The sequence below is a fragment of the Strix aluco genome, chromosome 17, assembly GCF_031877795.1.
Source record: "Strix aluco isolate bStrAlu1 chromosome 17, bStrAlu1.hap1, whole genome shotgun sequence".
In the NCBI taxonomy this organism is placed as follows: domain Eukaryota; kingdom Metazoa; phylum Chordata; class Aves; order Strigiformes; family Strigidae; genus Strix; species Strix aluco.
The window spans coordinates 11,816,952-11,844,854 of record NC_133947.1 but is presented as its reverse complement, the minus strand read 5'-3'; the positions used below and the strand labels follow the sequence as shown (position 1 = coordinate 11,844,854).

Genomic DNA, 27,903 nt, shown 5'->3' with positions numbered 1-27,903 from the left:
GTGGTTTGGCAAACACTAGAGCCAGCAGAAAGAAAGCCGAAAGGAGAGGGAAGAAAGGAAGGGGGTGACCCATGGAGCACTGGGTAGTTTTGCAGATCGTGCATGAGAAAGTGCCCCCATGGCCCCAGCACATTCACAGGCTGCAGTGAGGCCATGGTGCACGAGGCATTTCCATGGGATGGGCCACGTCCACTTGCAAAGGGTTCGCACAAGGCACCAATAACGTGGGTGATCTGGCTTGTGGAAAGGGCACAGGGTCTCCTCCCTCCATCTCCTGCCTGTGCTCTCCAGACAAGCCCATGCAGATGAACCAGGCCTTGTTCATGTCCAGCGGCCAGTGTGGGTACGTCTTGCAGCCAACCAACATGCGGGATGACATCTTCGACCCCTTCGACAAGAGCACGCTGCGGGGGGTTGAGCCGCTCTCCATCTCCATTGAGGTCAGTACCTCATCCCAGCCTGGGGTCAGATTCAGGCGGTTCTACTGAGCTTGGGGTGGTATTATGGTTTTTCTGGGTTCCTGGCTTCTGTCTGCAGCTGCTCCTCAGCAAACCCCTCAGCCCCTGCTTAAGAGCTGTCCTTGGAGAGCCCTCACTGAAGGGGGAGACCCATGGGTGCTGCTGAGGGAAGCACCACCGACCTCCCTGGGTGCCAAGAGAGGAGTAGCAGGAGCATCCCTGGGTGCTCCCCCCGGGATCCCTCCCGCCCAGGGCCCAGTGCCGGCAGGTGGCATCCACGAGCCGCCGAGGTGGCATCCCTGTCCCCGGAGCTTGGCCGGGACTGCCCGAGCACAGGATGGCTCCCGGCCGGGTAACGGGCTGTGCCCTGTCCCCACCTTGTCACTGAGTTGCTCTGGGCTCAACATTACCGACCTTGCTGTGTCCCCTTCCTGCTCGGGAAGATGCTCGAGGTCAGAGCAGACTATTCAGCCCATTTCTGTGTTAGGCTGCTGGTGATAAGAGGACAGGGGGTGGGGGGGCTGCTGGTGGGGGGTACTGGAGAATGGACTGCAGATGCTTGTTGACTCTTTTTCTTCCTGGATGGCGGGAAGATGGCTGGACCGTTCCCGTGTCAGCTCAGGGAGCTGCACAGCAGAAGGGGTAAGGGATAGTTCACCAGACAAAGCTCCTGGAGGGATGGGGAGACCGTGGCTGTGCCAAACCAGGTGGCTCTCATGTTTGGACCGGTGGCTGTCCCACTAGCCTCTGCAGGCATCCCTAGAGGTCTTGGAGCCGAGCTCAGCATTTATCTGTGGGTTGGCAGTGTCCTCTGCAAGTCCCTTCATCTCAAGCAGACCTTGGGGAGATCCAGCCTTCAGGTGCTCACAGAGGTCTGACAGCACATGCCAACTGCAGCTCCTCTGAGGCCACCTCTCACCAGAACAATCCCGCCTCAGAGAGCCACTGCCCTGCTCAGGGAGGACACCCCATCATATCCCATCTGCACCATCCACCCCATAGCCACTGTCTCCCTAAAAATCTCTGTTTTCCAAACTCTTCCTGCATCCTGGGATGCAGCTGCAGCCAGCAGGTGTCAAGAATCACTGTGCCATAGCCTGTCACTGGCTCCTTTAAGAGATGGGCTCAGCTTTTTGTCCTCTGGCAAAACTGCCCGATGTCCCCACCATAAGCCAGCTTTCACGGATGGAGAAGCCGTCTCGAGCCCAGCATGACTCAAAGCACATGATCCAGCGTTGGCAGCGCGTCCTTCCCCTGCAACAGCAGCGTGCCGACAGCACGCTGGAGTGACATATGGCCACTGGCAAGAGGGAGCTGGGATTTCTTTCTCCTGCAAGGAAGCAGGTTTTCATTTGAATCGAGCACAGACTGTGCTACAAACAGGAGGCAGAGCAGCAGCGGAGAGCAGCTCCTTTTCATCCTCAAGCAGAAGAGCTGAGAAGTTTCGGCAAAGAAGGGGGTGTCCAGTGTACCTCTCCAAGCAGGGGAAGGCGGCTCGGCTCGGCAGCCCAGCTCCAGCTTGGCAGGCTGGAGGAGGGATGCTGTGGGCCCAAGCCTGGCTGTGCAGGCAGCAGACAGGAACCTGGGGCAGTTCAGCTGCCTTTTTTTACCGCTTACAAGGCAAATTGGTGATTGGTAACACCATAGCAGCTTCCAGGGGTGGGAGCTGTTTTTCTCCAAGAGGCAGGCTGAGCTGGGCTTGGCTGTAAGTGTCTCTTCTCTGTCCAATTAGCAGAGCCAGGGTGATTTATTTGGAAAGAAAATGTCTTGGTATGCAAACACGTTATTTTTCCTTTGGTCCCGTCTCTTACCAAGTCTCTCCTGCTCTCTGCCCAGGTCTTGGGGGCCCGGCACCTTCCCAAAAATGGAAGGGGAATCGTTTGTCCTTTCGTGGAGGTGGAGGTGTCTGGGGCTGAGTACGACAACGCCAAGCAGAAAACGGAGATCGTGGGTTAGTGAAGGGAAGGGAGAGGGACCCACCACTGCTCCTGACCGTGGTGTGAGCCGTAGGCACTGCAGCAAAGCCTGGCCCTGGGGTGGGGCTGCCCCTGAGCTCAGCATCAGCTGTGGTGGGCAGTGGGGGGCACAGGGCTCCCGACTGACAGCAGTGTCTTCTGACTAGCGGACAACGGCCTGAACCCTCTCTGGACCCCGAAGCAGTTCCACTTTCAGGTCAGCAACCCCGATTTTGCCTTCCTCCGCTTCGTGGTGTATGAGGAGGACATGTTCAGCGATGAGAACTTCCTGGCTCAGGCCACCTTCCTGGTGAAAGGCTTGAAGACGGGTAAAGCGGTTGGGGAAGTGGGGGTGGGGGGTATATGTCATGGTGGTCCTCACCAGTTTGCTAATTGCATCATTAGCCAAGGAGATGCTGAGTTTCATGGGAGGACGCTGTCAGGCCCCAGGCTGGCTTCGTTCCTCCTGTCCCCATGCCAGGTCACATCCCCAACCAGGCAGAGGAAGCAAGAAGCCATTTGCTAACATCCCTCAGGGCTGACTGCCACTTGGGGAGAGCTGGGGGGGTGGAGAAGACCCCCTTGAGGTCTGTGGCGGGAGACTGACACGTCCCTGCCTCTGCTGCCAGTGACGCTGGGGCTGTCTCTGCTGTAGGTTTCCGAGCTGTACCCCTGAAGAACAACTACAGCGAGAACCTGGAGCTGGCTTCCCTACTCGTCAAGATAGACATTTTCCCCAGCAAGGTGAGGCTGGGTCACGCCTGAGAAGGTGGCTGCACCGCAAAGGCTGCTGTGCTCGCCCCTGCGGCAGCACGGCTCTGCGCTGCCGGTGGGTCGGTGCAGCAGAGCTCAGCGGTGCCTGGCTGCAGCGTGTGCAGGATGGACGAGTTTCCAGCACTGCGCTGTAGCGCACAGAGGACTGGCAGGATGGGAAGCATCGGGCTCGGTGTTGGCATAAGCAGAGGGCAGGGCTGCTTCAGAGACAGATGTTTCTTTTATTTCTTCATTTAAAGCGATGGTGGTGGCAGCCGGTGATGGTTGTTAAAGACAGAGCAGCTGCATGTTGCAAACCCCCATGAGCCCTGGACACCCTGAGTGGCAGCTCGCAGGGCAGCCAGGGCCCTGCACCAGGACTGCCTTTAGTACAAGACTGAAATCCCAAGCCCTTTACTACTGTATTTTTTCTCTGATCCAAGCAGGAGAATGGCGAAATAAACCTCTTCAGTGCTTCAGCCCTACGGGAACGAGCGGGGGATGCTTCCAATCAGCTGCTGGCGAGCAGAGGCAGAGAAGGGTCCTTTGAGTCGCGGTACCAGCAGCCCTTTGAGGACTTCCGTGTGTCACAGGAGCAGCTAGCTGACCACTTTGAGAGCCGGGAGCGAAGGTATGCCAGGGCTTGTTGAGCTCTTCCCAGTGTGAGACACCCCCCCACCCCAGCATTTAAGTTTCCTCGGTGGAGGCAGATAAACACAGCCTCCCAGTAACCCAGAGAAGAGCTGCAGCCTTGTTTGCTGCATGGAAACCCTAAATTTCAGCATGAAAGTTGTGCCAGTCCTTGGGGGAGTCGCTGCTCTGGGGTCTGTGGGAGTAGGGTGGGACAAGGAGCTGTCACCCTGCAGCTGGTGGCACTTTCCCCTGGCGTGGGGGACGTGCTGGGCCCCTGCTTTCCTCCTGTGGGGTGGCTTTTGAGACGGGAGCATTGCCCTTGATCATCTGTTCCCTCTATGCCCCCCTGCAGGGTACTGCGGAGGACCCGGGTCAACGGGGACAACCGGCTGTAGCCCATCTTGGCGGGCGAAAGCACCTCCAGTGCTTGTGAATCTCACGGCACGCTGTGAACTGGTTTCTATGGAAACGGCACTGCTATGGCCTACTTTCAGGCAGCTTTTCCAGTTTCTCTGCTGAAGTGTGTTCCAGTGGAGAACTAAAAAAAAAAAAAAAAAAAAATTGGAAAAAAAAAAAAACCCTAACCAACCCCAAACACCCACCACCCTTCACCACCAAGCCCTTAACGAAGTGCATCGGTGCGTACAGCCTGCCAGCCGCCGAGGTGAGAGACAAAACTGTCTATAATTGCAAGAAAAGAGACCCAAAAAAAACCCCCAACCAGCCCTCTGCCGTCGCTGCTCTGCCTGTGTTCCCGGAGATGCCGCTCCTGCGCAGCTGCCGGAGGCCCGTTGCAGCCATCCTTTGCTGTACCCGCTCCCAGCGCTCCGGGCAAGGGGGGACTCCAGCGACCAAGGCAGCACCTATCTCTGTCCTGGCGGCATCGCATCTACCTACCTGTATAGCCACTGCCTATGGGTCCAGTAGTGAAACTCTACATTTACAAGGCCGCTCTAGCTTTAAATGACAATAAAAGCGTCAGTATTACATGCGTGGTGGCTCAGGTGTCTGGCGGTGTGCCCCCCTGCAGAGCCAGCTGGTGCTGGGGGGGGAGCTGGGGCATAGGGGGGCTGCACTGCTCCCTCCTTCCTCCTGGCTTTAGGGAGTTTGCAGCTGCTGGGGGGGGGGGGGGGGAAACAAAACAGGAGCAGCCCCAGTTTTAATGTTCACTCAAAAGGGTAAAACAAGGGTATTACATGCTTTTCTGAAACGGACTGAGGAGGAGCAGTGACTCCAGGCTGCAGGAGGGCTCCTAGGATGGAGGTAGCTGGGCATTACTGCTGCCAGGCCTTACCCTGCGGGTAGGCTGTCATGCTTTTAAAATGAACGTGGGCGTTGTGACTGAGCATTCCCTGCTCCTGGACAAGCAATCATCCCCCTGCACGGGGCAGCTTTCGCCATCACCCAGCACTGGCATGGGGCACAGGGCAGCCCTGGGCACTTCAGCACCCCACGGGCTTGCCCAGTCCCGAGCGCAATCACCAGTCGACTCGTGTTCGTCTTTTACGCTCTTTATTTAGGAACAACCAAAAATGTCTGGTTTCATTTCAACAAACTGTACAAGCAAGCTCTTCCCCTCGCCCACCCTCACATCCACATATACAAAAGGAAGGGAAACTTGCCATTCACTTCTCAGAAGTGGCATTGTTGCTACAGGGAGTTCTTGCCCTCAGAATAAGAGCAGGTAAAGTCCATAGCAGGTACAAGCTACCCTAGCCCTAGTAATAGCCACAGCCCACAATCACAGGCAGCTTCACTTTTTTTCTCTTTAAAACCTTTACCAAAAGTAAAAACTATTTCCTGTCTCACACGATTGCCAAGGTGACCATCTAAAATTGTGGTCTTAAAAAAAACACAATAATAACCCCACTGGAACCCCCCACACCTCCCCGGTACAAAGACGGTTTACAGAGCAGAGCCCTTGCTCTGCTCCCTAGCTGCACGGCCACCCTTATGAAAGGTCCCGTTGCAGCTACAATTACATTTTCCTTTGGATAAATCCAAGCAAAAATTCCAGGTCATTCAGCACCAGCATGATTTCTAAATAACAATAATTAAAAAAAAAAAAAAAAAAAAAAGAGACCCCATTAGGCTGACTTTGTGGTCTGCTGAGAAACAAAGTGATCAACACGCTGTTTCCAAAGTCTCTCTTTTAGTGCAATGTTAGTATGTGCAAGGGGAATCACAGCCACGTACCCATAACACCACCAGGAGCCAGATGGGGCAGAGAGAAAGTGCAATCTTAGCAAGAATTTTTCTATGCCATGGATTCCTAGCCCAACCTTCACTAGCACCAGTAAGCAAAAGGCCTCCCAATGCCACCCTCCATCAGTACAGGGAAGAAGTGGCTTTAACTGTGCCATCAAAACATGGCCAATGTCGGCCAACAGCACTCTTTACTGGAACAGGCAATAACAAGAAAACAAAAAAATAAACCACTGCTTAGGTAACAGAGCTCCCTTGCTCTGAAGTTTTGCGATGCCAATCCAGCATTCCTGGCAGGGACCACTGCCAGTGAAACATACAGCAGAAACTAAACTTAAAAAAAAAAAAAAAAAAAGGTACAGCTCGCAAGTGTCTCATCCCTCCCTCCATTTGTAGTGTTGCCTAATCTTACCCTGCTGGTTTTATGATCAACTGAGAAATTACAACAGAGGTTACTGCAGTGAGCTGAATCACATCAGGCCACCGACTGATTTGAAAAGAGCACAGCCAAAATTAACTGGGCAATGGGAGAGAGAAGTTTACAAGCATTTTAAATACTATCAACTTGACAGGAAGGTGCAGCATCATATTCACTTTCTAATTTGTGCCTAAGTGCTGAAAATCATCTTTCTAATTCCCAGTGACACAGCTTCCAAACATCACCTCCTGATCAGGTTGCCTCTGTAATGTCTCTAAGAGAGGGGCTGCAGGGAAGACAAAATACAAACAGTTCTACCTGTGACCAAAAATTGTTGCTTTTAATTAAAAAAACAAACAAACAAAAAAACAAAACAAAACCCTAAATGGAAAACCAGCCTTTCACATCCTCCTTCACCTCTGAACAGACAGGACACGTAGCAAAAATTAACCAAGCAGGTATCTTGCAGCTCCAGGTTCTGTGCAAGCGTCACCGGGTTCTGCGTTCAGCTGTGGGCTGGCTACGGGGTTTCTCATCACAGCTGCCAGCAGTTACTACTTTTGCTGGTGGCTTCTTATGGTGACCAACACAAGCCCCTGGCAGGGAGGGGACATGCGGCTGCACTAAATACCTGCGGCTGGAGCTCTGCGGGCACCCGCTGACCGCTGCATGCCACGCATCGAAGCAAGCCCCTGTGCACACCCCTCTCACCGTGGCTGCGGGCCTGATGTGCAGCGGCACTCAGCTCTCAGGCAAGTGGAAATAGGAGCCTATAAATCATTGTTTGTTTAGTGTTCCGCTAAAAAAGAAAAAAAAGAAGAATTATTTCCAGGATGCTAATTAAGGAGCTGAAAAATAAACTCCCCAAATGAAACACAGAGCCATGTCTAGAGATGTCACGGCAGGGCCTACTGATAATGAATAAAGTAACTCTGTTCCCTGCATCAGGAAAACCAGCAGCCCTTTACATGAGCGAGCCAGGTGTGGCACAAATCAGGGGTTTGGGTTGTTAAGCAATTGGATTCTGCCCTTAATCTAAGCAGCCTCAGAGACGTAAGTAACAAAATTCACATGGATTAAAAATGATGGTTACTGCTGTTCCTGTCAAGCCGAGGCTCGTACACAGCAGATGGAGATTTCCCTTCCTTACTGATGCTGGCTACACGACCTCTATCTTACACCCCTCCTTTCAAGTCAAGATAGTCATCTTTGATTAGATGATGATAAATATTCACACACTGTGTAGAATCATGGTGACACTTTCTCTTAACACCAGAAGAGCTGCTGGGACTGTGGAGTCACCTCTCAATTTTTCCTTTCAGTTTCAGATGCAAACATATTTCTAACACTCTGCATCAAAACCTGAGCCTATTTGGAGATGACACCTGCTTCTCCTCAGCTTCAAAAACGATGCAATAGGGAAACAGAGGACCACAGAGCTAAACGCTCAAAAATTTTCAGCTTATACTTTCATGGAGATTTCAAGTCAACTAAAAAAATGCAGATAACAAGGAATGTAGGAGTTAGAAAGAGAACTCGATTGCTTTTTGATTTTTTTGTCTCTAAATCTTACCCTCCCCACGCAACAGGGCTTGCCAGCCTCGTCGCCGTGTCCAAGGGGAGCCTGCATGGAACCACTTTTTAAAATTCCTCCAACCCAAAAGAAAGAAAACTCCTGCTGTGCTTGTATGAATGCACGGAGACAAAGCTCAAAAACCTCAGCAGCTTCCAACCCTCAAGGCTGGTTTTTCTGTGTACACCGGGAAATTCTCCCTCTAGCTCACAAGACTTCTCAATTTTTCTGGAAAACTGGCCGAGTACAATCCAAGTGCAAAAAATTTCAGCGAGTGCATGGAAAAATGGTTTGAAGGGACCAGTTCATACCCTTAAGCATTTCAGCAGATGGAGCGGGGATCACTCTTCCAATTAGCCATAGGCCTTTAAGTGTACACCAAAAATCCCACAGAAAATCACCTTGAATGGGCAAACTACACTTCCAACATATTTATATAGCAAGTAGTTAGTAAAAGTGTACATTTTTAATGTACATCTTAATGCAATAAAGAATCAATGGCGTATCTGAACTGTATATATGTGTACTTAAATAAACCTGCATGTACATAGACACTAGAGAGTAAATTGACCTACCTGTATTTGTTCTCTGAAGGTAACACCATACATACACTCATACTCTCGGGCCACACGACTCCCAGATCGGCTACCTCCAGCTCTAGGCCCACCCAGATTCTCCCGTCACCTGTGACATTTCGGGGGATGCAGGACTGCACCCGCGAGGGTGAACCCCTGGGGCTCTGGCTGTCCTCGCAGCGCAGCTGCCCGTGCTGTCCCGGAGGAGAGCCATGGGGATGCTGCCCGGCTGAGCCGACACCAGGCCCAGGTGGGACGGCTGCTGGTTATGCTTCCAACCACGGCATGACCAGAAACAGTGCTTCTAAAGAGAAAGAAATTTAGGGAGCCTGGTGTCACTGCAGCGTGCTCCAGGTCAACACCACCCCTGCTTGCAGCGTTTTGGGGAGGGTTCGTCTGACTGCTAAGGGATGGTGCAGTGCGGGTGTCTGCATCTGAGCGCGTTGCCCCGGCTCTCTCCAGGGTGCAGGTCACCTCCTCCTGGAGCAGATGCTCACGCTTGGCCACGGGGGTTACACCGTGTGCCAGGGGAGCTACGAGAGCTCAGGCACAGGCACCTACCACGTAGGCACGTACCGCCAGGCGAGAGGAAGCCCTCTCTTCTGCAAAGCACTGAGCAGAGAAAGCCCCTCCTAGTAGTTGAGCAAGGTGGCCTCTTAGAGGGAACGAAGAAAGAATTGGAAAAGCAAGAGCAATTGAAGGTAGAAATCAGACACCATCTTTGGAAGAAGTTCTGAAAGAGCTTTTTTGTTTTTAAACCAGATTTTTTTGTAAATCTCTGGATCCAATCCTTTGGGGCTTGCTACCCACCCTTCTAATAAATATCATTTACCACCAACAATAAAGTCTCCCACATTAAAAAGCTCTCACTAAATAAAAACCTTCTACTGAAAAAGCTTGGCTGAGTTAGCTTGGCAAAAATAAGGAGCTATGACTACTCTCCATAAATACATCAGCGGATAAACACCAAAAACTATTTAAGTTAAAGGACAATGTTGGCTCCAAAACAAACCAGGAATGAACCAGCCATGAATTAATTCAAACTAGAAATTTAAACAAAGTTTCTAACCATTCAAAGGCAGTGAAGTTCTGGAATAGCCTTCCAAGAGCAAAAGTGAAGGCAAGACATGGAACCAATTTTGAGCTGGAATTTGTTTAGTTTGTGACAGAATGGTCTGACACAGCATTTGGCTAGGCTATTCAGCTCAAGAGTTTCCCTTCTAGATCTTGTTTTCTATTAGAACAGTAAAAAAAAAAATCTTTTAAGTAGCTGCATCACACAGCAACCACCTAAGACAACATGGGCACATTAAAAATGTACAGGTACTGGGAAACAGGAAGGTTAACTGGGAAATTTATTTTGCTATTTTGCCAGAACTATTGCAGATAGACTGGGGTGAGGAGGGGGGAAAGGCAAGGAAAAAAAAGACTGGAGCAAACACTTGAAGTTACCAGCGCTGCTGAAGGAGGATCTGTCATGTAGGGCTGCGAGAGGGAAACTTCCTGATTGCAGAAGAGCTGCTGCCTCACCGATCCCTTGGAGACAACAATGACTTGAACCACTCACAGCAACGCTGCGTATTCTCTGCGTTTGTTCTCTGAAGAACAGCTTGTTCTCTCTGAACAATGAAAAGCATTCCAGGTCAGGATGGAAAAATTATTATGTGCTAGTTCTCAGTGATTAAAGGGAGACTTGGAGATTTAATAGCCTGCTTCAGTCAGCCTCCAGGAGCACAGGGGAAAATATTCTAGCCAGCAAGGGACAAATGACACCAAACTCCATCTCCTGGGTTGTATGGGTCTGGGAACCTGCTACTTATTGGAGAGCATGCAATGCTAAATATCTAACCTCAGCCGTAGGGATGAAAATCTCACTCAGCTCCCACTGGACTTTAATGCAAGACTGGCAGTTTTCTTCTCGGATACTTCTCCTAACACACACATACACACTTGTGTGCCCGCAAAGCCCTTCGTTGCCAGGGCTCAAGGACCAGAAAGGTCGGAGAGGATATATGCAGCCATGCCAACCTTTAGAGAACAAACACCTTAACGGACAGCAGAGAAAAAAAAAAAAAAAGAAAAAAGTAGTGTGCCATGATAGTCCATATCTAAGCAATGACCTTGTTTACACAATGTCTGAGATTTGTTATGCTTGTATAGGCAGCTGTAGGCATTGGTATATGAATATGAAATCTGAAAGTCTGTCCACTGGAAAGCAAACAAGAGCATCCTATTTCCTGGGTGCGAGCTAAGCCCCCGCCTCTGCCAGCTCTCAGCCATCTCCTCGGCTGGGCCACCGAGAGCTCTGCACTAAGTGCCCAGTTTTTGCACGCGCGCTCTCTTGTGTGCTGTGCTCAAAGGTCTTATTTATGGCAGTGCTTTATCACCACGTTCTGCTCCTGAGGTTTGGATCAGGCCGGCCCATGGGTTTCTTAAAGACCAAAAATTTCTTCTCAAGGGTAAGAGCAGATCCTCCGGGGCTGGTGGTTTGAGTTCAGTCTGTTTCTGAAAAAGAACAGAGGTGTCAGGGATGCTCCAGCTCACCGCAGGGGCCTGCAACCCAGGCAGGGTGCTGGATGGGGAGGAAGGGGTGCAGGAGTGCCTCGGGATAAGCAAAATTGGGAGCACTGATGCAGTCAGCTGCAGAGGAAGGCCAGCCCCATTGAGAGGGGCCAGGAAACCCAAAATCTTCATGGGAGCAGAGCTAGGCTTTGGCCAGCAGCAAGGCTAAGGCGGGACGCAGACCCTGAAGCTGTACACCTTTGCTGAGCACCTCCTGCCTCTGTGCCACAAGGGGTGACGGGACCGTCCCGCTCTGGGTGGCATAAAGCGACACTCAGAGGGTGCTAGCAGGGGCATGGCCATCACCCTGTCATAGGCACACAAGCTGGCCCACCACCCTTCTTCAAACCGCTGCCGCTGCCACGCCTCCTCAGCCCGCTCCTGCGGCCGCTCCCCAGCAAAGCGCAGGAGGCAGCGCACATCCAGACCTCTCAGCTGCAAGAAGGGCCCATTCAAACCCACGCTCCATCTCCTCTGTGTTACACAGGGGAGGGAAGCAATGAATTTCAGTGGATTTTTTTTTTTTTTTTTTAAGGCCTGCAGCCATGGCAGAAGTGTGTGGGAGGCTCTGAAGCAAGGCAGTGGGGCTGGAGAAGATCCCAGCTGCCCAGCACGCCAGCAAGGGGCTCTGCAGCCTGTGGTGGGACAGGGCAAGCGCTCGGCCATCCCCATCTGGTGGGAACCCTGCCAGGGAGGAAACAGCCCCCAGCTGCACTTCTGAAGAGCCCACAGAGGGCTTGGAAACCACCTCTCCTCTCCTCTACACATGCCTGCACACACACACACGCATGCGCCTCTCAGAAGTGAGTCCTGGAGGAGGGGTAGGGCCAGCAGCTGTAAACACCACCCCTCCGTGTTCTCTCGCTCCTTGCAGCCTCCATCTTCAACACCCAAGCCTTGCCCTGCGCCAAAGAAGGCTGTTCACATCTGGAGAGCTGGCGGCAGGAGAGGGGAGGAGGCTCTTGCCTGCACAGGCAGGCACAGGTTATGTCTGCTGCCTGAGGCCAGGGGGAGGCATGGAAGCAGCCAGTGGCATGGGGGACAGCAGTCAGGTCCCTTTCTTCCCAAAAACCCATCTTCTTCATAAATAAACCCAAGGGCCACCTTTCCCTGGGGTAGGTAAAGGGACCAGACACTCCCACTGGTTTTACTTAAGCTAAAAATAAAGCCAGGATTTGGCTTCAGAATGGAGCCAGCATCCAGTGACCAAGGCAGGCAGGGGTGGGCAGGCAGCAGCACTCACAGCATCTTGCCAGACCCTCCTCATCCGCCTTCCCTGGCCCCACTCTTTCCCAGGGGTTTCCTCACTGCTTCCTCAGTTAAATCCCAAACAGCAGGACCGGACACTAAACCCTTCCCTAAAGCCTCAGTTTCCCAAATGGGAAATGCTCAGTGACCTGTGCTCGCCCAAACCCTCCCACAGAGCCAGCCCTGCCTGTGGCGGGGGCCTTACCGAGCCGGGCGGCGGGCGGCGGGCCGGGGGTGTCGGGGGTCCCGGCGCTGCCTTCCTGGCCACCTGTCTCCCACGGCTCGCTGCTCTCCGACACCTCCGAGCCAGCCTCGCACGGCCCTTTCCGGCTTCCCGCCGTCTCCCCAGCGCTGGCCTCCTCAGGGACGGCGCCCCGGCTCTCCTCCTCCACCTTCACCGCAAACCACACCTTGAGCTGCTGGGCGCTGAGGTGGGAGCGCTCGCAGAGGCTGGGCACATCCTCCTCCCGCAGCCCCTTGTGCTTCTCGTAGTAGTCCTCCAGCACCTCCCGGCTGGTGGGGCTGACCTCCACCAGCCCCGGGGGGAAAACCCCCCGCCTGTAGTTCTCATACCACTTCAGCTGCCCGTTCTTGTAGCCATACCGGCTGTCCCCAAACCAGCGAATGACCTCAGCCCGCGGCAGACCTGTCTGGGAAACGATGGCGTCGTACTCCTGGTTCGTGGGCCGCTGGGTCTGCACGAACATTTGCTTCAGCAGATGCCGCTGCTGGGCTGTTTTTTTAAAGTTCAGTTTGGTTTTTGGAGGGGTGGGTGGCCGGCTGGAGCTGACATCCCCTTTCTCGTTTGCACCAGCCCCTGGTAACTCACTTTTGCCATTGGACTCGGTCACTCGCAGGTTTTTCAGGTTGATTTTGATGGGACTCACTTTCCGCTCCATTGAGTTTGGGTTGTTGCCGGAGGCGTCGACTGAGCCGTTTTCACTCGCGGCCCTCAGCTCATCCGAGGAGTCCTCCCCTTCCCCACCGCCATTTTCCGCCTCGTCCTCATCCTGCCGAGCCGCCTCCTCCACTTTCTTATTTTCCTCTGCCACCTTCTTCTTCCTTCTCTCCGAGAACCAGCTATCAATCTCCCTCCGCGTCATCTTTGTTTCTCCCCTCAGGCGGTTCACCTCTTCCTCCGCAGGAAGGGGATTTTGGGCAAAACTGCTCTCCAGGGCCTTCAGCTGCTCTGGCGCCCGCTCTTTGTACTTGGTCGGTGTGAAGTCGGGCGCCTGGTGCCATGACTGCCGCCGCGGCGGGTGGTGAGGGGCCGGCGTGGCCGCTGCTGCCGCGGGGCTCAGCTCAGCTCCTTTGGCCGAGACGTCGAAGGTTATTTCGGGCAGGGAATCAAGAGCGCTGTCTCCAGGGAAGACGGCCCGGCCGCCTCTCACATTCCTGTAGTGGTACCTCCTATCACTGAACCATTTTCGAATCTCCTTGGTGGAAAGTCCTGTGATTTTTGTCAGTCGCTCGACTTCGGCCTGGCCAGGGAACTGGTTTCTGCAGAAGCTGCCTTTCAAGGCCAAGAGCTGCTCGTGGGACTTCTTGTTTTTGTACATGTTGGGATCCAGGAAGGTCTGCGAGGAGATCGCTGGGCAGGCGGTGAGCAGTGACTGGCCGCTGTTGACCACCTTCACCCCCGACGCGTTGCTGGAGCTCACTGTGCCGTGCTGCGCTGCCGGCTGCGGCTTGGGGACGGAAGTCACTGCCAAGGTGAAGGAGGAGCTGGTGCCCTTCAACCCATTTGCCATGATGGGCTGCGTGACCAGCAGACCCCCCGTCCCCTCCGGCTGCCCCACCACATGGCCCGGTAAAGTCGCCTGAATAAGATGGGGGACGGTCCCGGGATTCGCAACCAGCGGCGTGTTCAAAACTGTAATGGTGGGTTGTGGCACGGACTGAATAACAGTGTTGAACATCTTCTTCCTGGCATCTTCGATCTCCTCTGGTGACCAGCTGATGCCCTGCTTCAACCTCTGGGCAGTGAACCAGATCTTCAGCTGCTCTTCTGGGTACTTTGTCACCACGGTCAAGTAGCAGAGCTCAGCTTTGGTGGGGTAGGGGAACTTGTGGAAAGAGTTTTTGAGGAAGCTGTTGGAGTCCATGGCGGCGTTGTATGTTGGAATGCTGCTCAGGGGGATCATCACCTTGGGAAGGGACTTGGACGTAGGTAGCTGCTGATGCAACGGGGGTTGCTGCTGCAGTGACACAAGTTGTGCAACACCCGCCTGTAGAACAGGCACATTTCCTATGATGGAGCCATTCACTATATGAGATGATTTTGTCGAACTCGCAGTGGGCTGGCTGACTGGCACGGACCCGTTTGGGAATGAATGCTCTCCATCTTTCACCTCCGGCTCACTGCCCAACTGACTTGACACATTCTCCTTCAGCGTGTGGATTTTTTTGGCCTCTGGTTTACCTTTCATTATCTTCATGATGGGGGTTTTGGTAATGATAATTTCAGACTGGCCGTCCACCCCTTCTTCAGGGACCTCTCCCGGAAGGTCGTGGCTGCTGGCAGCCTCACAGAGACTTTGCTCCACAGTTGTATGATTGTCCTGCTTAGCCACTCTCCAGATGAAGCTTGTTTCACCAGCGTGTGACTCTGCATTGTGGTGCGAGAGCCCTTCATGGCTATTTGCCAGAAAGTTGCAAGCAACACATGCAAACGCAGGGTCTTTGCTAAAGTCTAAGTGCTCAGAGTCCAAGTGCCCAAAGAAGTGATGAACGTCTTGAGATCCAAAGTCACAAGACTTGCAGATATAAGTGTCACCATCAGCAATACCACGGTGCCCATTAGACAAAGCTCCATTATTACTGTTACTGGCACCAGCATCACTAGCTGCTGGCCCTTCCGCAGGAGCATCTTGCTGCGTTCCTTCACGATCATCTTCTACAGCATCCAGTTCAGTCTCCTGAAGCACCAGTGTCTTTACTGGTATCATGCAGGGAGTTGTGGATTTTCTTTTGCTAGCCATCACTACAATTGATCCAGATTATTATTTTTCTTTCATTTAAATTAAATTCAGATTTAAAAAGCGCTCTTGTAAGTGCTCAGTGGTCTAGATTCCAGCAAATTCATGATGTCCCAAGGAATTGTTGTCAAATGTTGACAAATGTTCATATTTGCCACTGAACCTGAGGACAAGGAGAGGGAGGAGGGGTTAGTTCCCTTGGCATTAGACAAAGCACAACTGTCCTGGTATTTAACTTTTTCACTAGATAAATTATTTTCAGCCTCTTTCACTGGAAAAATTTAACTTGACCTTGGATTTAATGTATTTTCACACATACAACCTGTTTAAAAACAAACACACAAACATGCCCCTTTTACAGCCTGCATCAAGTTCTCATTTGAGGAGGAAAAACACTGAAATTTCCCCTCACCCTGCCCTGCCAAGAGCCGTCACCAGTGTTTTGGCGGGGAGATCAGTGCCTGGGCTCCCTGTGCGCCCGGGCTCCCAGCTCCGATACCAGGCAGGGTCACCCTGGAAAACCCGCCTGCTTTCCATCAGAAAAACCTGATGAAAAATCAATGCGTCCCCCACAGAACATTTTGATTTCTTCAAAATCGGCATTTTCCAGCCATCCTGTCGGGAAGTTTCTCGCCAGCTCAAAGCACCGTGCCCGTGCCAAGGGCCTCTGCCTGCAGAGATGCCTGGAGCTCCGCTGTAGGGAGCAGGAAGGCTTTAGCCAGGACTACGTATTTTAGCCCTCCTCGCTCAGCAAGACCACAAAGCATTTGTGAGATTCTCTCCCCACCCTGTGCACACTTCATTGCTATTTCAACAGCATCTGTTGAGTCTTTGTCTGGAGCTGCAAGAGAAGGCAAAGCCTCAAAACTCAAAGGCAGCATCACACACATGTTCCTGGCTCCTCCTGGCTCCCAGCCTTCCCTCCCACCACCTTTGCAGCTTTTGGCATTCACACAACTCGGTGCACTGTGGGTATTTCCTAAGAAAGTGCTATTTCTCTGCAACACAAGCCCATTTTTCTGGGCTTGGGGTGACCAGAGATCTGTCACTTAAAAAAAAAAAAAAAAAAAAAGAAAATTTTTTTCTTTTTCTGAAGCTAAAACAGTTCCCAAGCTGCTCCAGCCTGTGGAAGGCCAGGGCTGGCCTGGGCATCAGCCACAACCTTATTCCTGGCCTGATGTAGCTTCACCATCTGCACAGCGGATGGTCCGTGCCTGAGATCACGACCCGAGGGCAGTAAAGCTGTCTGCTGTAGCTGGCACCAGGAGTCACTTGCCTGGTGACAGTCCCCATAACAGGAAACACAGCACATCTGAGGGAGGAACACCTCTGCCTTAACACCCCTGCCAACCTTTTTTACAGCAACTCTGCTTTTCTTTTCCCTTTAAACACAGGGATAAAATGGATTTTTTCCAGATTGCAAGGTCACTTGGAAGCATATGGATGCACTGATTCATATTACAAACACTCTGTGCCAGATTTTCCCGGGATTTACAGTAACAGCGACAGAGCTTTATAAAAACACTCATAAAACTTGAACTGAAAAAAAAAAAAAAAAAAGACCAACTTACCATCCTACCAGATGACTCACAGAGGTAACTCCTATCAGTTACAGCAGTTGTGCACCAGTAGCTTTCTCATATCAGATATTCTGAGCTGATCTCATGCACTGAGAAATGCAGATCGGGCAAATGACTTCGTGGTGCTTATGCAATACCTCCTCTGCTTATTTTTGCCGGTAGCTTTTAGAACAGAGGAATGAAAGGTCCTAATGCAAAAAATCAAACGGAGGAAGTACCATTTGACCTCCCTAACTTCATTAGAAATTTTTTTAAAAATTGTTCTGAAAGCTGACATCATTTTTTCCAAACAGGAGAGCCTGGATGGCCAACTCTGGCCTCAGCAACTCTCAGGCACCGTTTAAAAGACTGATGGGAAAACGTAACTTCCCGTTAATGTGGGCTGATCTGAGATTACAAAACAGTCCTGTAAATAGTGTTAGTCATCACTGAACTTGGCATCAGAAAAGACTGTTTGCTATGCTAAAGCTTCATGAAAAGCTAGAAATTACAACTTAAAAAAAAAAAATCTATAAATAAAAAAAGTATTAAAGCTGTGATCTGGATTTAGTCAGTGCGAATTGCATGTTCTCAATACCTGCTTTATGCCACTCTCATCCCACCTTTTTATGGTTAGTCCTTCCCTCTGCAGAGGGCCAGAAAGTTATTCATTAGTATTAGCAAGTCGAATACTTGGATGACTATGAATGGGCTTTGCTATTCAGAAGGGAACAGCATCCATTTGACACCAATCCCAAGATCCTCATTTTTGATGCTAAGTTAAATATTACACAATCTAGCAGGGTACGATGACCTTTCCAAGTCCAGTCAATTAGGAAAAAAACAATAAGACCAGCCTGAAGCCTACAAAATAGAGCTTTAAAGGCTGAAAGGAGTTTCGTGTCAGGGAAGCAACGGTAAAAGGGAATTCTTATTTAATTTTATTCTGCAGCTCTAGCACAGGCCAGGGAGAAACTGCTGGGTCCTTTGCAAGCTTTTTAGTTTCCAGCAAACTCCTGCTAGAGATCCAGTTCCAGAGTCTCCATTACTGAGACAGCTCGAGTCCCAGGCAGCTCTTACCCAGTGTTTATGGAGTCGACAGATATCAAAAAGATGATTTTTATCTGTCAACAGAGTAAATTTGATACAGAGCAATGGAGATACACAAAGACCCCCATTGTGCCATGCTGACGGAGTGCCTCTCCTGAGCACGCTGTCACTATTATTTTGGGTAAATGTGAATGGCCTGACCCACCTACAGAGAACCTAAAAGCTCTGCATTTCATTTACCAGCACATTTGCATCAAGCTCCGTGCTCTCTCCAACAACTTTTGTTAAAAATGCAATCAAAGCAGCCCCAGCCACCACAGCTCTCCTGCTGGGGCTCCAATATTAAGGCCACCTGAGAACACAGATTGCAAATTTAGCTGGAAGTGAATCACAGTGCCAATTTACTGGGAAAAAAAAATTAATCAAGTGTACTGTTTGTCCGTTTCATTTCCATGGAACAGTTGCATAACCACATGTTCGGAACATGTTTTATTCACTGCTCACCTTCTGGAATGCACTAATACTTTAATATACCACTAATATATAACAGAATGGATAATTCACTGATTTCTCTGTCATTAAAGTGAGGCTGTTTTAATGGTCAGGGTAAATTAATGGCAGAAAAATTAATCAATTAAAAAACAGCCTTACAACAGAGCTCAGTATAGCATCACTGCAAACCCTTCAGACCAATCCGTACAGCCGTGTGTGAAGAACTTTATTTCCTATGTATTATTTTATGATTAACTGGAGGAAAGAGACATTAGCTGAATGAAATAGCTACCTGGCAGCCAGAAAGACAAAGAGGTTGTACTTAAATTCATGGTTCCTATTTAATTTATACTGCTAATTTAATAGTGAGGTAGCAGAGTAAGCAGGTCAAATGACCTGTGCACCTAACCTGCCACTGCTGTTGGAAATTTGAGGGAAAACTGACTTAAAGCAGCATCAAAGTGATTCAGTCCCAGTGATACTCCTGATACTACTGATGCTGGAAGGAAAGGCAGCCCAAAGGCTCCTTTGGCCAGGTCGGATCCCAGCTCAGCACGTGGCTGGGGGTACGTTTCTCATACCTAAAGCACCAGGAACTGATTCTAGGGCTCACACAACAGCAAGACAACCATGCATGCCCCACTCCTGTGACAGGGACGAGCAGCCCGGCCTTTGCACAAGGCAGGCACGAACCCAGGTGAACGGCTTAGGATGGGTTGTGGTTCCCCATCCTTCATGTATGTCCGTGATTGCTTGTCTGCACAGCTCCCAGCTTAAAACAGTTTAAAAAAATCATCACGGGGAAGCTCTGCTCCACTGGTAGATGCAGTTTTACGCTGTTGTCACCATGTTGTGGCTATAGGGACAGCCAGGTTGGTGGCCACTCATCAGCTTCTCAAGGGCCGTGGCCTAGAGGAGGCAAGCCCTGTACTCCGAGCCAGCAGCAAGGGCAAGGGGAGCCGCAGGCTGAGCTCGCTCCTGCACTGCCCAGGTCTGCCCATTTCTCCTCCGTGTAAGAGGCCCACGAAGGCCACACACCAGCAACCCATCTCCAGCTCACAAACAAGTACAAGGAGCACCATGAGACGTGCTACCCCTAGCAATTCAGAAAATAATAACAGAGGAGGAAGATGCAAGCTGTGAAATCCGGGATCCCAATCTATGGAAACAATGCAGCATTTCTGCTGGAGACAGACCAAAACCTACAATGGTCCTTTGAGCATTCCCCTCCTGCAACACCTCCTGTACCAACCCTCTTTCCCCCCAGCACAGAAGCCTGCCCGTCCCCATCAGCAGGTCCAGGTGCACACTGCTAACCCTCCGCAGAGCAGCTTTGCCTCCACTGAGGAAAACAATGCCGAGACTGGTCAAAGTAAGCTTAGAAATTTCAGAAAATTTACTTCTGCAGAGATTAACAAAGGGAGGTTTCGAAATCTGCACTGCTGAGTATGAACTTTCAGCTTTTTCCAGCTTGGCTGGATATAACTGGTTTGGTTTTAAATGTTTCAGTGAATTAATGAGTTAGGTTGTTAATGCAAAACATTCATTCCGCGCAGTGCCAAGGTCCCAAGTTAGAAGATTAATTTTTGTGACCTTTTGCAAACCTCGCCTAGAAACAACAACCAGAAAACCCACCAGGCAGCATCACTGGCCAGCCAGCGTGCAGCTGGGCACAGCAGCTCCGGTCTCACCACCCGGGCATGGGGACGACAGGACAGTCACCTTCTCTGCCCCAGCCCAGCCAACTCCTGGGTGCCCAGCACTCCCACTGGGGACAAGGGTCCATGCAGACATGTAGGATGGCTACGTACTCTACTGGGGGCTCTGGTGTTTGATGCAGCTCTGCTGAAGAGTGAATGCTCAGTTAAAAAAAAAAAATTAAAAGAATTTTTTTTTTTTTTAAATCAACACCAAAATAGAAGTAAAATAACAGTTTTCTCAACACTTCCGGTGCCTGCTAGGCAGGCAGACACACTCCCCAGGTCAGGGACAAAGTTGATGTTTCTGTCTCATATGAAGCCAAGCACAATATTGGCACTTTAAATAATAGTGGTTTGTTGTTAAGCTAAAACTCTGCAGGCCCCGGCTGATAGCATAATATGGGGGAAAAAAAAAAAAAGAAAAAAATATCAAAGAAAAAAAAAGTTGAAGTTTGAGAGTTTTTGTATTTCCCCTTTAGGCTCTACCTCCAGCCAGGCCCATTCAATGCACATCTGTCTGTGGGAAGTCCACAGATGACTTCCCAACTCCCCACTGGTAATGAGCAAATAAAGGCCAGTAAATAAAAGGTCCTTGTGGCCAGCACCAACGAGCAGGTGTTCTCTGCAGCACCTAGATCCAAGAGCTGATCCACCTTCTCCTTCCCACCACCATGACCCGAGAGGGAAATCCCATCATGTTTCACAGTGGGTCCCCCCCAGCACAGCAGACACCCCGTTTGCTCTGGGCGGTGCTGGGTGCCAGCTTAGCGGCCTGGGACTGGGTACATTTACCTGGGTGCTGGGGAGGGGAGCAAAAACAGGCCCATGCAGCAGCGAGCACAGGCCGCCCCCGTCGCCAGCCATGGCAGTCCTGGGACTCTTTCCGTTTGGTTGGGCATTAACATTTGTTCTGCATTTGGAGTCCATTCATGGGAAGTCATGTAGGAGCTTCACCAGTTTTATTAACTTCTTGCCAAAACGTGCTCAGTGTGGGCTGGCAGGAGAGAGGAAGGCTGGAGACTCCTGCACTTTCCAGAATAAGGTAGAAGGAGCAAAGGCTTGTTTCCCTGGCCAGACGCTGACCCATGCCAGCTCTCACCTGGGTTTCATCACCATGGACTTGGAATCACAAGCTTTGGTTACAACAAAAGCATAACAAAGCACGGGGAGAGGCCATGCAGCAGCATCACCAACGGGCCTCAAGGACACAGCCCGCTGCCAGGAACAGGGCAGCTATTGCTAATCCATTCCAGGGACACACTGTGTGGATGGGCACGCTCCGGCAACTCGGCAAAGACCTCTTCAGGCTACATCCCTGTGGTTCAATACAAACAGAGTGAACAGCCCAACTCTTCAGAGCAAATCCCAACTTCCCGGGTGTGGACGGGACCTCTCTTTTAGCTGTGCCAGCATGGCTCTCTAACAGCGAAGAAAATGCAAGATTTGGCAGGGCTGAGATCCTCTGTTCCTGGTCTGTGGCTGTGCATCCCGACTAGCTGGGGCCCAGCATCCTCCCTGAGTAACTCTGCAAAGCCTGGAGCTGGAAGGGAAGTCACAGGATGGGACCATCGCCAGCAGCAGAGCATCACCCAGCTCCTGGCAAGCGGTGCACATCTCCACACCATGCCCTTGCCTAGCACTGGCACCTATAGGTAGCATCTGCCACCCAGACCCTGGTCCATAACCCAGACCAAGGTCGTGACAGAATTCTTTTGGGGTTTAACCCCATGCAGGGCTGCAAGTTCCCATGAGCAAACAGTTAATGAGATTTTCCCCTCCAAAGCAGATTGTAACCGCACTAACACTGCAGGCACTCAAAATTCAGGTGCTCTCCACAAGAACAGGGAAAGCAACCAGCAATAAAATAACTGCAACCCAAGAGAAGCCACACAGGCAAGAAAAGCCTCTTCGCATCTTATTATTTTGCACCGCACAAATGTACAAACACACGCACAAATTTCAGCAGTTTTGAGCTTCAAGCAGCATCACATAGTCAACGTTTGTACTAAGGAACAATTTGTCTTTATGTCAACTGGTCAGGGTGCTTTGTAGCTTAAGACTGGCTTTGAAAACACGGGTACAGTCTAAAGGCAGTAGAAGCCGGTTGACCGAACAATCGTATTCATTCTCCATTACTTGGCAGGCCTAGAGTAGAAAAGCGTCTTTTCCATTTAGGCTAGTTAAACAGAGCTATTCATTAAAATTTCACCCTTCTACAAACTGCTGTACTTCTCCATTTAAAATTTGCCTTTAAGAGAAGACCTCTCTCCTCTGCCCCACAACACTCCTCATCATCCTGTTTCAAGCCGTCACCCATTTACGAGCTGTGTTTTCGGATTGCTCTCGCGCTTCCATAACAGCAGCAACTCTCCTTTGTCGTCGTTACCTGGGTAGAGACTGGCTTGCTGCCTTAGCACTCGGCGACTAATGGTAATTATCTCCGCTTTTTTTCAGATGAGCACAAAACTGAGCAAGATGGAGGGCTAGAAAGAGGCAGCTGAAACAGAACGCGATTAGAGTATAAAAATAGGTCACTAGGATAATATAACCTTTAGACTATTGGCAATGTGCCCCCCTTAGAGACAAGCCTGTGTGCTATATTTCAGGAGAATGTCAGGAATAAAAAAAAACACAACACACATCAAAACAAAACCACTGATCATCCCTCGGAGCTTTGCATGCTTCTGTTTGAACATCACTAACATTAATTCACTCACTCCTTTTCCTCTGCCCTCATCCATTTGATCGAGCATAAAATAAATGTTATGCAATCATACCATTAACATCTTCCAAAAAAATAATAATCTCTTTTGGCATAGAGGCTTCATTACAGATTTGCTCCAAGTTACACTACCTTAGCAGGGTTCACAGTCCCAGCATCCCAGGGACCCACCTCCATAGCTTCAATCCTCACATTTTGTCCATGTTGCAAAACATTCCTGGCACTCCCCCAAAGGAAAAGGTCCAGCAGACAGATAATCATCTCTTGACAGAGCCAGCTCCGAGGTTAACACTACCAGCAGAGGACACCAGATAGCATTAGTGGAGCTTCAAGAAGTCCCTCAGCTCATCAGTATCTGGGTCTCCCATCACCTCATGCTCAGCTGGTGAATACCAGTGGGTTGGTTTGTGCCTGAACAGGACAGTACAAGAACATCGGTCACGTTTACAAATGCCCAGGAGCTCTGATTTCAGCCCCTTGTGCTTTCTCTAGGAGGTTTTCTTTTTATTTATATTGTCAGGGATCTGTTTGTGACTGCAGCTTCATCACAGGCACCTCAAACAGCCCCACATAGGACAGTAATATTCTGCCACACCACGTTCAGACTTGCTACCCGCCTTGCAATCCCACTCTTAGAGCTTATTAAAAAGCACCATCATATAGGTAGGGCAAGGCCAGCTTTGGCAGATGCAGCCCTTTGGAATGCATGTGAAAAGGGGTAGGTTACACCTAAAATATATTTCTTCATATTTTTATTCTCTGAAATTCCTAAACTGGCTCCAAGCCAAAAAACTATCAGGGAGCTTGGAGTAAAGAGTCCCAGTTCCCAGAGAAACATGAGAACCAGAGGTAGATCTTGGTGCATGTTAAATTTCTGATAAGGGCACTTGAGTCTTTTAAATCAGCAGGAAACACTTGGCCAAGCTGGTGAGGAGTTCACAGGTACAAGCACCCGATGACAACAGAGCACACGAAGCACAGAAGCCCACCGTGCTCTCAGTGCTGCTGCAGCCTGCCCAGTCCCAGGGAGTCATTCTGGGGGAAGCCTCCTAGCCCGTATTTCTGAAGCACTTCTGCTCACAACCCCAATTCCAGGTTTGGACATCCACCTCCATATGGGTGACCCTCTTTGGGGGCCATCACCCCAAATTAGGGAACCACAGCTCTAGATGCTAGCACAACATTTATTGTTAGAGGAAAACCAGCATCAGCTTTTATACCAGCACCGAAACAATCCCACTGCAGAGCCACAAACCCAAAAGCCTGCTAGAGGCTCACACGGTTTTCTCACCGAGCATCCAAGTCCCTTGTGCAACGAAGAAACGCTTGCTGAAGACAGGCTTATCACCAGTTACCGAGCAGCCATGTAAGGGATGGACCCGCAGCAATTCCAGGGAAATAAAGAGTGTCCAGAGCTTTAAACCAAGATGTGGGTGGGAAGGATTAAACCAAGCTACTAAGTAGTACCAGACAGCAAGCGTAGGGCGCTGGAGCTGATCATCTGCAGCACAGACTGAAGACTATTAGAGTGCTGCAGCCCCTTCCCAGCTGAGCATTGTTGGATTACTTCATCCACTGTGCCCTTTTGCAATATGCTAGCTTCAAGAGCTGTGTTACGTTCTGGCTCAGCATCAGCTCCCATTCCCCCACTTACAGTTGCTATAACCAAAAAGACAACTGCAAAATACTTCAGCTGAAAGCGAGGAAACAGGGTTTGGCAGGTTGGGATCGTGGATTTTTTTTTCTCCCCCGTGGATCCTGCTTCAGAGTCGTCCTTTCAGACCTTGTGCGCAGCCGATGGCTTTTGCAGCTTATTGAGTCCGCTGGTTTATGGCAATGTTTTTCTGCTCACTGAACTGGCTCATTCTTTTAGCAGAACAAACTGTTCCACGTTGAGGCAGGAGTTGGCTGTGTTTTAACAAAGGATTTTTCCCTTCTGACAGTGTTTTGCAAAAGACCCAAAAAAAGGAGTTTGGAGCCAAGTTACAAAAGGTCAGGAGAGGCGAGTCAAGCACTGGGTGTAGTTCCTGTATGTCACAGCCAGTCAAGGAAATGGGTGGGGAGAAGAGGAATGGCATTTCGAACTGCAATAATATGTATAAAGTGATATTAATGAGGAACGGGCTTTCGAATGAGGATGGCAAGTACTATAATTTTTGCTTTACAAGAGCAGGCTTGTTAGGTAGGCTGAGGTCTCCACAATCATTTATCCATGTGAAGTACGCATTTGAGAGAGTTCAAGTAGCACTAGTAGCAAGAAAAAGGCAGACTTATTTTCTTGCCCTACCCAAGCTGATTTCAAGGAGCTAATCTCCCATCAGCCAAATGAATATTCAAAAAGCTTTTGCCAAGCGAACACCAGTCAGTCACCAGAACAATGCTGGGGGAAAGAAATACTGGGCTGAGACCCCTGCGTGAGACTGGCACCTTGTCACTGGCCCTGCTCTAGCATCCCAACCATTTTTAATGCGGCACAGGGTGTGCTGGGTGCCAGCTGCTCTGCCTGCTCCTTTCCCTGCCATGCCGCAGGACAACACCACTGGAGCGGAGCTGCTGCGTAGAGGATGCGAAGCCACCAGTGAGGGTGCTGTGGGTGAGGAAGGACCCCGGCACTGTGGTCCCAGCAACACAGCCCTCCCTAGGGAGCTGATGATGGATCTTCCTTCTCCTCTTCCAGAGGCTGGCACCACAAGTTTTTGGCGTTGCATGGACAGGTTCTCCTGGTGAGGCCCCACTCCCTGTTCAGCAGCAGCAGCAGCTGGTAGGGTCAGGGTCTTTGCGCATGGTGCATGGGCACACCAAGATGGCCAACTCTGGCTTTGCAGATGTTGAAATGAGGGGAGCAAAGGGGATCTGCAACAGTTGACAGTATGTCATGCCTAATATTGAAGCTTTTCCAGGCCTCAGAGGATCCCTGAATAGAAAGAAGCCACCCACCACTGGAACACAGCCACTTTTGTGGCTAGAAGGGGCAGATGTTCAATCCCATACAACAATGCAACACAACAGTTCAGACTGTAAGTGAAGAATGCTGCATCCACTTAAAACTGAAGAGGGAAATTAGGGACACCATCTAATTCTAGAACTACCATTTGGTCCTCATGCTTACAGTTCAACATACCTACTCTGCAAGAGTGGCACGGGGTTTTCTTCCATTGCCTTAAATGGACAACACCCTGGCCTAAAGCACTGAACCACAAGAACTTCAGAAGCATATGGTCAGACTGGCAAGTTTCAGCTCCTTCAGCTGGAACATCATTTTCCAAAAAAGTCCAGCTCCTTTTTAGTACCTACATAAGTGACAGACTTCCAGAAGTCCCCACTTCCCAATAGGTCCTGCTGGCATAGAGCAAGGCAGACCATTAAGAGAGCTCGGCATCCTAGTGACCAAACCTTTTGCTGAGATACACCTGATGAGAAGCCAGCTTCAGAAGTCCTCCTCACTGCAGTTAACATGAGGTGCTCCAGCACTCAGCTGCCAAGAAGAGCAGGCATGCAGAACTACAGCGCCTCTACCACCAAACCCTTATCCACTGACCACCAAGAGCTCACACGGGACAGACAACCTTCTCCCGTTCTCCAAAATACTTACCATTTCTTTTAGGATTGATAGTAAGACGAAAACGGATCTGGGATTTCATTTGAGTTCTCCATGGGCAAGGTCCAGGCGTCCAAATTGTGCACCTGCCAGCCAAACGCAACCCTTGTCATCTGCTCTCTGGTTTGAAAACTGTATTTGTTCAAAGCCATTTGTCAGGCCACTCCAGACAGTACGCAGAGATACAGAACAAAGTTCAAGGGTTATTTGTGATATGAACCGTGCCTTTCAGGACTCTTCTCTTCCTCCAGCTGTTCACTTCCTCCAGTGACACTTGGAATGGATTGTCCTTACTGGAGAGTCAATTTTTTTTTTAGTTGAAAACTCACTCTGTAGGTCAGCTGTGAGCTGAAAGCATCCAAGTTATTTACTGCTGGAAGCTAAAGGAATTTCCTTACTCTCAGAAGACAGACATTTAAAATTAGTTTCAAGTACAGTTGTGATAAACAAATCATGTTCTCCTCCTTTCCCTCTCCTGTTTTTTTGTTCGTTTGTTTTTTAAATCATGGTCTAACCAGCCTTTTCCTTAGCTGCCCTCTGCAATTTCTCATTTAAAAATTCATTCACAAGGATGCGGGGGAACTACAGACATCTTCTGAGAAAAATCAGCAAAGCTCTCCCTTTGACATTTTTTTTGAACACCATTAAAAAAAAAAAAAAAACACAACAACAAAACACCAAGTTATTTGGCTTTTTTTCCCCTTCCTGTGAAGAGTGGAAGGTTGGGACTTGGGTTGTTACCTTCCTACAGGGGACAGGGGCTCAGGACTTCAGCTCTCTGACAACAACCAGCCCGTAGAGTCTCTTGGTGGCTGGAAGATGAGCTCACCAGCCCACCCCACCTACCCTGCTCAATAGCTGAGAGATGCAAAGAGCTTTTGGCAGATGGATAAGGAAGACAAGAGGTGCTTTAAAACCGTATGATGGCCCAAGTAAAGGGTTTGGGGTTTTGGACTGAGGTCTCCTGCAAGCCTTTATTCACAATATTGTTGTACTCATTAATTTGTGGATCACAAGGCCTTGATATGAGGCGATTATTTTAAAAAAATTCAGGCATGCTGGGAGAATTGCTTCCTTGCCATGTGTTATCGAGTCTACCCATGAACTGCCAGCAATTACTAAGCCTCCACTCTGTATTCAAAGCTCTATACAATGGAGTTTATTATTTTTAAGCCTTTCAGACATCAATGTAGCAAACTTAAGAGAGCCATTTGGAAGATTAAGATACGAACACCACCATATTATTCAATTTAGCTCCAACACTGAACAATTACTTCTGTAAAGAGTCACAGCGAATACTACATTTCCAACTGTCAACAGAGACAAATACTTACAGCTTTAAGTCACATTGCAGCATGGTCTTGTAAACCAAATTTAGGAAATAAGAACAAGGAAATTACTATCATTATGCACATACTGCCCAA

The 27,903-nt window shown here is 49.9% G+C and overlaps 2 protein-coding genes across 14 annotated transcripts in view; one reads left to right on the top strand and one right to left on the bottom strand.

Moving 5' to 3' along the window:
• Window positions 1-4,786, top strand: part of PLCG1 (phospholipase C gamma 1) — a 50,043-nt gene extending 45,257 nt beyond the window's left edge. For 2 of the 4 annotated variants that reach the window (XM_074843044.1, XM_074843043.1), the window contains exons 27-32: window positions 292-440; window positions 2,295-2,409; window positions 2,581-2,742; window positions 3,069-3,157; window positions 3,613-3,797; window positions 4,152-4,786. In XM_074843044.1, coding sequence (XP_074699145.1) covers window positions 292-440; window positions 2,295-2,409; window positions 2,581-2,742; window positions 3,069-3,157; window positions 3,613-3,797; window positions 4,152-4,194 — 743 coding nt within the window. In that variant the 3' untranslated portion in view covers window positions 4,195-4,786. Of the gene's footprint in view, window positions 1-291; window positions 441-2,294; window positions 2,410-2,580; window positions 2,743-3,068; window positions 3,158-3,609; window positions 3,798-4,151 lie in introns of all 4 variants that reach the window. The other 2 variants (XM_074843042.1, XM_074843041.1) reach the window with 1 other exon arrangement.
• A 508-nt stretch (window positions 4,787-5,294) lies between these two features.
• ZHX3 (zinc fingers and homeoboxes 3) overlaps window positions 5,295-27,903 on the bottom strand; it is a 50,570-nt gene continuing 27,961 nt past the window's right edge. For 5 of the 10 annotated variants that reach the window (XM_074842969.1, XM_074842965.1, XM_074842966.1 and 2 more), the window contains 2 exons: window positions 12,586-15,521; window positions 5,295-11,075 (listed from right to left, as the gene is read on the bottom strand). In XM_074842969.1, the coding sequence (XP_074699070.1) occupies window positions 11,065-11,075; window positions 12,586-15,361 (2,787 nt within the window). In that variant the 5' untranslated portion in view covers window positions 15,362-15,521 and the 3' untranslated portion in view covers window positions 5,295-11,064. Of the gene's footprint in view, window positions 11,076-12,585; window positions 15,522-23,013; window positions 23,163-24,172; window positions 24,644-26,473; window positions 26,502-27,903 lie in introns of those variants that run through there. The other 5 variants (XR_012625512.1, XM_074842971.1, XM_074842970.1 and 2 more) reach the window with 5 other exon arrangements.